The 12,160-nt window shown below is 40.6% G+C and overlaps 1 protein-coding gene and 1 long non-coding RNA gene across 2 annotated transcripts in view; one reads left to right on the forward strand and one right to left on the reverse strand.

Annotated features, from left to right (window-relative positions):
• SLC35F1 (solute carrier family 35 member F1) overlaps positions 1–12,160 on the reverse strand; it is a 407,499-nt gene that overhangs the window by 23,418 nt on the left and 371,921 nt on the right. Inside the window, exon 7 of the mRNA XM_019418199.2 lies at positions 9,370–9,524. Within this exon, the coding sequence (XP_019273744.1) occupies positions 9,370–9,524 (155 nt within the window). The remainder of the gene's footprint in view (positions 1–9,369; positions 9,525–12,160) is intronic.
• The window catches only part of LOC109248469 (uncharacterized), a 43,090-nt gene that overhangs the window by 10,664 nt on the left and 20,266 nt on the right, over positions 1–12,160 (forward strand). The gene's annotated exons all lie outside the window — the stretch shown is intronic.

Here is a 12,160-nt window from a genome sequence, read left to right on the forward strand (position 1 = left end):
GCGATTAGGTGTGGCCATGTGACTGAGTTCTGGCCAAAAGAATGAGCAAGAGGTTATGTATACTACTCTAGACACAGCCATAAAAGTCTCCAGGCTGTCTCAAGAGAAACTCTAAGAACCTAGCCCAGGGGCTGGCAAACTTTTTCTTAAAGGGCTAGATAGTAAATATTTTAGGCTTGTGGGTCACACAGTGTCTGTCACAACTACTCAAAGTTGTCATTGTAGGGTAAGAGCAGCCATGGTTAATATATAAAGAAATGGGCACGAGTGTGCTCCAGTAAAACTGTATTTATGAAAACAAGGGGCTGGCTTGCAGATCCTACTTTGTTAATCCCCGCCCTAGAGGATGGCAGAGCCACAACATGGAAGGAGTCTGGGTTTCTGAATGGCTACATGGGGAGCATTGCCTCCTGTCCGCAGAAGCTAGCAGCACTTACCCTAGTTAATTTAGGAAGATGGTGCTCTCAAAAGACTCTGTACTGAGCTTTCAGGCAGGGGGAAACCAAGTTCAAACATTCATTGCTCTATCACCTCCGTATTTCATGTGAAATAGTTTGGGGCCTCAATGATGCCAATTTCTCCAATTCTTTACTCACCAGTGAGAGTTTAAAAAATATGAAAAGAGTCATAAAAGGTAAGCATTAATTTAAAACCTCCCATTTAGGGGCACCTGGGTGGCTCAGTCGGTTGAGCACCCCACTCTTAATTCCGGCTCAGGTCATGATCCGTGGGTGGTGGGATCGAGCCCCGTGTCGGGCTCTGTGCTGAGTGTGGTGCCTGCTTAAGGTTCTCTCTCTCTCTCTCTCTCTCTCTCTCTCTCCCCTTCTTCCCCTCTCCCCTGCTCAGACTCTTTCTCTCTAAAATTAAAAAAAATAATAAAAAAATCAAAATCTCCCATTTATAATTAGTATTATGCACTTAAAAATCATAGCCTTTGAAGATGCCGTACTTACCAAAGGAAATACAACAAGCTGCCTCTGAGGGTATTTTTATAAGATTGTGCACTATTGCTGTTATGCTCACTGGCTGCCACAGGCTGAGGCTGCCTGCCTTGGCTGCTCAAGGGCAGTTGCATTACTCAAATTGCTCACCGCCACAGAGGATCAACAGTTGCTTGGCTCTGGATCCTGATCCCCAGCTAATGAAAGATTCCACTGTTAACGCAACCTCTGCAAACTCTCTGGCATTGGCACTCAGATATTAAGGATGCTTGAGATTGTTGGTCTATTCAAGTTTCAGTGGTTTGGAATCTCAGCCTTTGCATTCATCCACTTGGTGATTTTTAGTGTTCTTGTCATCTTTATTTATAAATGAAAAGTTAAGCACCCAAACAGTGCCTGGCACATAGCAGGCATAGAATAAATAAATATTTGCTGAACGAAGTTCTTTGAGATTCAGTGTATAATCACATATTATTAAGTTATACCCACATCCGAGGTTACTAAACTTTTCTTGCCAAGTCTCTTATAACAACAACAACAACAACAAGAACAACAAAACCAGTTAGAGAAACTGGCACATGTGGGATGAAATTTTTAGTGGCTGACAGAATGGGTCAGGAAGGATCATGGGACTCTACACCTGTCCTCACAGGATGTAATGTGGATTGCTAGAATAGGCAGTTGACAATGTAAGAAACTTTTATGATTACTTGTCAAAAACAACTCACAGCAATTACAAAAATCAGTCAGGTATAAAGATGAGGCTAAACAGGCAGAATGTTTTCTAATGAACACATACAGATGAAATTCTAAAAAATTCACATGAATCACATTACCCAGAATAGTTGAAGTAGCCTTCTTGGACAAGTGATTCTGAAATTACTCTCTCCCCTTTTTTTAGTAGTGCATATTTGGATGATAAAAACATTTTCCCTGATGTGTGAATATAAGTTTTATGGAGACTTTGCTTTCCTAAAATGTTACTCTTCCAATAAGATCACCTGTGGTTTCAGGCTGCTCAGTGTGGGGAACCATATAGACCAGTGGCCAAGGGGGAGCGTTAAAAGGAATTTAGAGAGAATTTACAATGTTCATTTCTTCTCTATCAGTTTCATGTTTATTTTGATGCAGCTACAAAAAATAATCACTACTTATGCAATTACTCTCAACTTTATTAGAGCTATTCTGTGGCAATATTAAACCTTGAAAAGGTAATCGCAAAATGTGTGAAGTAAGCCATTTTCTATTGTAAATGTCAAGCAAAAAGGAATATTCTGCATATTCAACACTGGCTGCTATCTTCCTGAAGAATGTTCAACATATGATGGCATACTGTAAAAGAATTTATTGGCATTTTATTTTAATAGCACCTGAATGTTTTGTATTTACGGCTATCACCTAAAAATCCTATTGTAAGCAATGAAGGAATCAAGGAATCCAGCGGAAAATGACTGATACAATATTTTCTAAATTTGTATCATGAGACCCAGTTTTGCCTTTTCAAACAAGGAATAAGAGAAAACTCACAAAATGTTGTTAAAAGCTACACCTTGTTACAAAATCTTAAAATAAGTTGTATCCTAAAAGTGGAATGAGATAGGGATTACTAATTCCGAGACATAACATTTAATCAGAGAAATGGTTGCCATTTATAAGCCATCTACTCCCTTCAAAAACTCCATAAGGCAGGTATCATCACCCTGAAGTTGGGAAAGGATAAATACCTGGTCCAAAGTAATTAAAGAGTAAAAAGAAGCCACACTTTAAGTCTAGGCTCCTTTGACTTGGCAGTCTGTGGTCTGCTAAACATACCGTGTTTCTGAATTCATTCTTCACCCAGGAGATGTTCAGTAGCCCTCCCGCCCTAATCCATTTTCTCCACACATGCCTGAGTGTTCTCTTTGTTAAAGTCACATAAGAGCAGGTAGCCAGAACGACTTTAAAAATCAGCTGGGAAATTCAACAGAGTGCAGTGTCTATCTAGGTGGAGAACGTGTCTTCTTCGACCAGATGCAGCTTCTAAAAGAGCACAGCCATTATGTCCGAGCAGGTCTGGCTTGGAACCAATGTACCCTCACTTATCTTGGTGTAATTACTAATAGTCCTCTTGTGGCAAGTGAAGTGATGGCCCCCAAATGTGTTTACATCCTGATCCCTGGAAGCTGTGAGTATGTTACTTTATGTGGTAAAAGGGACTCCCCAGATGTGATTAAATTAAGGATTATCTGGGCAGGCCCAATATGATCACACCAGGGTCAGATTTGAAGATGCTATACTGCTGCCTTTCCAGATAGAGTTTGGGGCCATGAGCCAAGGACTGCAGACCGCCTCTAGAGGGTGGGAAGGGCAAGGAAACAGATTCTCCCCTAGAGCCTCCAGAAGCCACACACTCTGTTAACAACTTTAGCCCCATGAGACTTCTGACCTCCAATGCTGTAAGATAATAAATCTGTGTTGGTTTAAGTCACTATGTGGTAATTTGTTAGAGCAGCCATAGAAATCTAATCCTTTCCATTTCAAAACTGTCCTGTTTGTACAATAAGTATAAGGGGATAGAATTCATAACTGATCAAGCTCTAACCCTGAAAAGCCAACACACCATCAAATTGTACATCTCTTTCTGGGTTTGGTGATGGGGGTCTCTGAGGCCCAATAAAGCTCATTTTCTGTACTTTCCATGGATTGCTATAGATTTAGTGTTCTGGATTCAATAATGTTGTCAGATAACAAAGAAGAGACACATATAACCACTTCTCAAAAGTCTTGTAAAATTAGGGTTTGCAAGAGCACTATACCATGCAGGTAGTCTAATTCAGAATTAGGTCATTTGCTTCCCTGGGACATGGGGCTTTATTGCCCAGTCAGCATGGCAGTCAGCACAAGAGGGGGAGAAGGTACAGACTGTGTACTGACGGGTGGGGAAGGGAATGAATTTCTTCCAAAGGTGGAAAGCAAGAAAAAGCAAATAATCAATGTTGGGCAGGAGTGGTTCATTTAATCATTTAGTTCTGCCTGGGTAAGCAACATCTGTGAGCAAATAGCCCCCCGCCCCCTTGCAACTTGCAGATATTTATAACCAGACCAGAAGGTTATTTAGAGTAAAGACATCATGATTAAGTGAGGGAATAAACTGTAAGTGCAGACTATAGTGAAACCAAGTGAGATCTTGGAAGGCACTGGTCAATCGCCAGTACTGAAGTGGGAGGCCCCTCCACATTGTCCCTCTCACAGTCGTGTCTGGCTTCCTCCAGTGAAAGTAACTCCCAAGCCAGTCCCTTCCACTTTCAGATGGCTAATTGCTAACAAGATTCTTTTTATTTAGCTATAATCTTATCATCTTCGCCCTTTGGTCCTAGTTCCAATGGCTGCAGCCACATAAAGTCAGTCTGAAGTACTGGGCTCTCGATTCTGGCTGCATCAGAGGATCATCTAGGGAGCCTTCAAAAATCTAATACCCAGGCTGTACTGCAGACTGTATAAATCAGGATCAGTGGGAGGGGGGACCCAAGCATCAGTATTTTTAAAACTCTTTAGATGATTCCAATGTGCAGCCAAGGTTGAGGGTTACTGGCTTAAACTCTCTTCCCCACGACACTCTTTATAGAGTTAGAAGTCACCCTCACCTGAGCTGAATTTTCTCTTCCTTAGGCTGACTTTCATCCATCCCCTCAGAACAGGGGATTTGAGGCAACTGGCAATCATAACTGAGCAGCCCTGGAGAAGAGCACTGTTGGGGACCCTCAGGGAAGACTTGTGGCCTGGGGTCCATGGTGGGATTGACTTGGTTCCTTTCATGTTTTTAAAAGTATAACCAGATCGATAAATTGCACTTCATCAAAACTAAACTTTTTATGATTCTAGGTACACTAACAAGACAATGAAGAGACAACTACAGAGTGGGAGAAAATATTTACAAATCATGTATCTGACAAGTGTATATACTACCCAGCATATATAAAGAAATATTATAATCAATGATAAAAAACCAAATAACTCAATTAAACACACACACACACACACACACACACACACACAGAAATATGACCCATCACATGACATCACCATTTTTGAACTTTGCAAAATTTGCCAAGATTTTTGCATTAACCATAAATTGCTTACGATGATAAAAGTACCACCAATAAGCATTATTTAAAAATCAATTTTCTGAGATGGCCCATCTGGCTCTAGTGGGAAACCGACAAGCCATTCAGACCCACCCTTCTCCCTAGCTCTAGAAAGCCTCCCATCTGGGGAAACCCAAGGCCAATTTCAGAGGCAGGCAAGCTGGGCCAGGGAGAAAAAGTCCTGAATTTTCCAAACAATGTCTATTTGACTGCAAATTCAAGCACTGCTTGGGAGATTCTTTTAGAAAAGGGGAGAAGGAAAGGTTTTTATTTCTAGATTTAAATTGAGTATTCAACTTATTTCTTTGCAGATATTAAACTCCATTCATAAAACAAGGAAAGAACAGTACAAGGCAGTATTTATTCAAGAACTCAGAGGTGTGGAGTCAACTGTAGGTACAATACAAGTGAAGGGGAAGGAGGACTAGAGCATTGTCTGTGTTGTAATATTGGTTACCATAATAACAGGGCTTTGCAAATACTGCCTCTTTGCAGGGCTCCTGATTGGTCAATAGGATTCTCAAACTATTTTAAAGATCTCTGTTTCAAAAGAGAAATGAAACGGACCAATTATAAGACTTATTTTAAAATGATTTAAAAAAAGAAGAACACTGAAACATTCAATGTGAGCAAAAATTTAGTATACGCTCAGTCCCCAAATTATTTATATTAGCCCAAAAGAGGTATCACCCGAATTCAATAATTAAGGATTGTTAAATCAATGGTTCTCAATAAACATATGGAGACATTTTTGATTGCCACTATCAGGGGGACGCTATTGACATTGAGTGGGCAAAGACCAGAGACGCCATTAAACATCCTATAATGCACATGACACACCCCCTTAGCCCAGCAAAGAATCTCCTGGTCTAACATGTCAATAGTGCCATGGTCGAGACAACCTGGGTACCTAAAACTGTTACATGGGATACTATATATCCATTAAAAGAATCTTGTGAGTGATTCTCAACTCTGGTTGTGTATTAGGATAAGTGATGAATCCCCTGTAGAGCTTCGAAAAGGCCCCATTCCTGACCAAACAGTATCAGACTCTCTGGAGTGGGACCTGGGCATGACTATGTTTTATATTCTCTCCAAGTGATTGTAATGCATAGACAGAGTTGAGAACCACCCATTCAGACTCACATACATATTATGTATAGATATTGAATGACAAGGGGATATATACATGCTGAGTTTACATAAAGCATGTAACAAAGTAGTTTTTTATTAAATTTTATTAAATTTTATTTTATTTAATAAATTACATTTAATAAAAATGTAATTTATAAAATATTTTTCATATTAAATAAAAACGTATTTTATTGAAATACAAATGAACTATAAAGTACATATATACTATAAAAACATATATACTATAAAGTTGTATTAATTTGTAATTGCATTTATCTGTATTTTTTGACTTTCTCACAATGAACATGTATTTGTAATAAAAGACAATAGACCACTCTGGAAAACAGTTTGGCAGTATCTTATAAAATTAAACATGTTATGACCATATGCCTTGAACTAGGACTCTTGGCTGTTTATTGCAGAGCAATGAAAACTGTTCACATGAGAATCTGTATATGAATGTTCAGAGCGGCTTTATTTATAATAGCCCTAAATAGAAAAAAAACCCAGATGTCCTTCACCGAGGGAATGGTTAAATAAATCATGGTACATCTATCTCATGGAAAAGTGCTCAGAAATAAAAAGGAATGGACTACTGACATATGAAACAATCTGGATGAATCTCTAGAGAATTATGCTGAGTGAAAAAAGTCAAACCCAAAAGGTTACTTACTGGTTAATTCCATTTACATACCATCCTTGAAGTGACAAATTTAGAGAAATGGAGAATAAACACAAAGTTTTGCAGCATTCTGAAGGGTGGGGGAGAAGCAAGTAGGCATGCTTGTGAAGGGTAACATGAGCACCCTTGTGGGGATGAAAATGTTCTGTATGCTGATGCATCAGTGTTAATATTCGGATATTGTGCTACAGCTTTGTGAGATGTTACCAATGGGGAAAACTAGGTGAAGGGGAAATGGGGATCTCTCTGTATTATTTCTAAAACTTCATGTGAATCTATTATTATCGTGAAAGTCTAATTAAAAAATTTTTAATGTTTATTTATTTATTTATTGAAAGAGAGAGAGATTTATTGAAAGAGAGAGAGAGAGAAAGAAAGAAAGAGAGACAGAGCATGAGTAGAGGAAGGGCAGAGAGAGAGGGAGACACAGGATCTGAAGCAGCTCCAGGATCTGAGCTGTCAGCACAGTGCCCGACGCGGGGCTCGAACTCATAAACTGCAAGATCATGACCTGAGCTGAAGTTGGATGCTCAACTGACTGAGCCACCCAGGTGCCCTGGAAGCTTAATTTAAAAAAAAAGACAATAGGGATCAATTTTAACCAGAGAAAACACCTATTGTGTTGAACCAATCGTGGGAAAGAAATGTATCTGTTAAACAGTAACAAAATATATGTACATGGTGAAACATTGCTTTGAGAAATAAAAACATCCACCACACCTCCAAATTGGTGAACACAAGAATTCAATTTTCAGATAACACAGCCTCCCTTCTGATTGCATGATGAAGGCTTACTACATGGCTTCCTCTCCAGCAAACTTCCTCATCCCAAGTAAGAAGCAACACACATGCTGGGAGAGGAAGATAGAGTGCACTTGGGAAGGCACTAGCTGTGGATGCCTAACAGCAGAGGAGAGAAAAAGAATGGTGGCCACTGTGCTGAACAGGTAAGACCGTGGCTAGGTGGTCCCCAGGGCTCTGGAAAATAATTGGGTGTGGTGGAGGGGGCATCTCAGGAGAACTGCTCGTCCCAACACTGTGACTGGGAGAAATGGAGGAATATGCTGTGACTTTTACTGTTACCCCCATGAGGACCAGTGTGTGCTCAGGAAACAGAGATTGTACCTTCTAGACAAAACAAATTACAAACAATGTATAAAGGCTGTCATTTTTTTTGCCACCACACTGGGCACAGGGCTCCTTATAAAACAGGGATGAAGCCCTTTCCCTGTCTTCTGCCATGGCCATTTTCTCTACCTCTTGTCTTTCAGATCTGCTTCTGGTCCTCTCGGCTAACCTTGTTTGTAATCTTTTTTCCACCCGCGTCTGCCCTTCTTAGTCTGTTTCTTGGCTATGACTTTGGCTCATCCAGTAATATTTCTGATTATTCACTTCAGCTGCATTGTTAGCCAGTCTCCCTGGTGATAGGAGACTTTCAGGAACATGGCCATATGGGACGCTGGGGACCAGCGTCATCTCAAGATGGTCATCTCATACTCTTGCCAGCTCAGCCTTTCTTAGGGAACCTCCAAACGTGGTTTGACCTGGTTGTAGATGCCCTGCCCACCAACATGGCCCATCAGTGGGCCACACCCATGTGCTAGCAATGTTAGCTGTAATATCACTGCTGAGGCGCTTGACTAGAAGCGGCCAGAGTATATTATCTCTTTCTTCTGCCTCTTCTTTTGCCTGCCCTAGTTTGGTCTTGTTTGTCTGGATATTTCATACTGGTCCTTTTGCACCCTGTTCAGAGTCCCCACTGACCCAATCAACTGTTAATGTCTGAAGTGAGTGCAGTGTTTAAAAGATAGAATCTGACTCCACTGACCCATAATTGATTAGTCCTGTCTGCTGTGGGTGAGCAGGTTGGTCATCTGGGATTTGAAAAGACTGCCATGTTTGGACTGAATACTTTCTTCTTTACTTCGGGCTGATATACTAACTGCAAATGCTTCAAAAGATCTCTTTGCATTCATTTAGTCCAAGCCCTAATCTTTCAGTAAAGAAGCAATATTTCAAGTGCATTAGCATTTTCCACTCAAGCTTGCTATGAAAATATCTGCAAAACAGAAATTGCGGGAACTGTTATCTTTTCTCCAATAAGAACATACCCTGCCAGTGCCTTTGGTAGAATCCACTGTGTGGTTATAGTTTGGGAACTGTACAAATCTTACTAGCTTTAGGCTAGAAGAAGAGTAGCTTCTGGGTTGAACGGTGTCAGAAAAACTGTCCCGCATTTTCCAAAAGCCCTTCCCTCCATGGCAGTTTCTTATCTTTCACCATCAAGTGCCTGTGGTTACTGGTCTCTTGTGACAAAATGGTGCCTCTGGCTCCTGGTAGAAAGGTGAGTATCTGGGGGGTTAGCACACGAAGTTGCACTCCTGCTTCCCTACACAACACCGGGGCGTTCCACAGCAGGGCATTCCCACCTATATGGGTTATGTCCCACCAAGTGTTGTCTTCACAGAGGATCACTGACTCTACTCACCTTGTAGTGGAAGAGAAACAATCCGCAGAACAGACTGTACAAATCTGCCGTGAGTAGGGAGAGGTTGACGGAAGTGGCACTGGTTTTCTTTATGACGACCGGCATGAAGCTATACAGACCGAACATGCAGGCGCTAAAGCCAACGTAGAGCAGTCCTGCGAGGAGAGGAAAGAGAGGGGATGTGACAGTCTCTTGGGGCCTCTGAGTACCCACAGTGCGTGGACCAAGGGGGCCGGTGCATACTACTGATCACTCACACAGGGTGTTTTTCTTCACCGTACGAACTGACTTTATTACTGGGTAACATATAGCTAAAACATAAAATAAAACGTAAAAAATCGTCGTGTGGAAAACGAACTTGCTGCTTCGCACCCCATAACTGATATTTTGCTTCTTCTGGGAAGGAGTGCCTCTTAGTGGCTAGCGTCGGAATGTGGGGTCAAGGCTTCTGAATTCTGTTTCCGATGGTGCTGTACTTAACGTTTCCTGTCTATGTCTTTTAAAACATTTTTTTTAATCTCTTTTTTGTTTGCAAAATTACTTGGTTCCTGTATCGCTCACAATGATGAAGTATATAGTCCTCAAAATGGAAGGGCTTATGTATCACAGAGAGGGGGACTAAGAGTACTGAACTGGAATCCTGTGTGACCTGGGGCAGACCACTTCATTCTCTGAGCACACCATGATCTGTGAATTTCTTCTAGATCTGTGAATCCTGCTCAGTCCTACTTCCCCATCACCCTTCCTAGCATACGGTGGGTTCTCACATATGGGCTCTGCTATTTTACAAGTAGTTAGGTAAATGCTTCACTTCATTGTTTTTTAAAACAGAAAGATAAGGGGCGCCTGGTGTGGCTCAGTCAGTTAAACATTCGACTTCGGCTCAGGTCATGGTCTTGCGGTCTGTGAGTTCAAGCCCTGCGTCAGGCTCTGTGTTGACAGCTCAGAGCCTGGAGCCTGCTTTGGATTCTGTGTCTCCCTCTCTCCCTCTCTGCACCTCCCCCACTCACACTCTGTCTCCCTCTCCTTCTCTTTCAAAAATAAAATAAACATTAGAAAAGTTTTTTTAAAAAGAAAAAAAAATAAAACAGAAAGATAAAAGAAAGTCCTTAAATGCTATATGGTCAGCCCCCCCATTCTCTAAAATTGTCTCTCATTATAACTAGATAAACACTTGTTAGTACTGATTCCATAACTACACGATTTTGTTGAGTCTGAATCAAGAGTTTATGGCTAAATCTAGAATTTGGTTCACCTTTTCCTAGATGGTGATACAATACAAATGTACAAAAATAATGCTCATTTCTCTACCCTGAAAGAATAAAGCATAGAATAAACACAAGTAATACAATTCAGTGAACCTTTGGGCATTTTACTAAAATAAAAGTATCCGACCTGTCCAAAGGAATTCTTGATGAAGTGTTTGGTGAGGCCATGGGACAAATTCTTCATCTGAATTCTATGAATTCGGGAGGATTTTGTAGGTACTGGACACCTAGTCCCTTTGCCTATGAAGACTGGTGATTCCTCTGAAGAGAAATTTGGTTTTCTTATATGAAAAGTATTTAAGGGCATAAATCATCATCCTATATATTTCTGATTCTCAGTTTAAAGAAAGCCACATCAAATCTATATAAAAAGATTATTTTGAACATTAAGTAAGCAAACTCAGTACAACAGCCCCCTCTAGTGTGGTGGAAATGCCCTAAGAGGACACTAGAATAACCACTTTCCTAGTTCAACAAAGTACACGTTCTCTTGCAGATATTCAGACATAGTAATATCAGATAGCTTTTGACTCACCATCAGAAGTTTTAATTCCCTAAAAACGGTCACTTTTCCTGTAATTGGGTTTCATGCTACTAATAATTCATCCTGCTTTAAACCAAGTTACTAAAAGTGCAATACTAAATAACCTATGATCAATACATGGAAAGACATAAATTATCTCAGCATTTCTTGAAGGAATCTGAGATTAAAAGACTCGGAACAAGATATATCCTTAAGTTAATCCACTAAAAATCCACTAAAAGTAGTCAAACTTGATCAGAACATAGTCCAGGCACCAGTCTTTTTTTTTTTTTTTTTTTTTTTTTTTTTTTTTTTTTACCATCTCACTGATTTAGATTAAATATGATTGAATTAGAAACTTCCAGAATCCTACCCTTCCATCACCTTACCTGGCACACTGTAGACTCTCACATGTGGGATCTGATGTTTTATATTCACTCAATTATTCAACCATGTATTCACTGACTACCTACTCTGCCTTTGGCTAGGAAAGTAGTGGAAAACAGAATAGGTGATAAGTTTAGAGTTGCTTTGGTGCTAAGAAGGAAGAAAATGGTTCCTTATAGGTAATGGCAGGGGGCTTGCTTTAGGAAGGTTGACTGGCTGAGGCTTCTTTGTGCAAGTAACATTTACCTTGAATGCTCAAGGACTAAAAAGAGATGGCCATGGGAAGATCCAGGACAAGAACATTTCAGGTAGGGAGATCTGCAAATGAAGGACCCCAGTGACAGAGCCTGATGTGTTCCAGGAGCTGCCAGGGCCAGAACATTTGTGCAGGATGAACAGAATGGGGCAGAAGGAAGGAATGAGGGTGGAAAATTAGGCAAAGGATGGATTATGCAGGACCTTGTAGGTCTCAGAAAGAAATTGACATCCTATTCTAGTTGTTAATAGGAAGCCATTGAGGAGTTGGTAGCAGGTGGCCAACACCCGATCTACATCTTTAAAAGATAGCTCTGGCTGCTATGTGGAGAAGGGACTGGATGGAGAAAGCATGGCA

The sequence above is a fragment of the Panthera pardus genome, unplaced genomic scaffold, assembly GCF_024362965.1.
Source record: "Panthera pardus isolate Hobbes unplaced genomic scaffold, ASM2436296v1 HiC_scaffold_17, whole genome shotgun sequence".
In the NCBI taxonomy this organism is placed as follows: domain Eukaryota; kingdom Metazoa; phylum Chordata; class Mammalia; order Carnivora; family Felidae; genus Panthera; species Panthera pardus.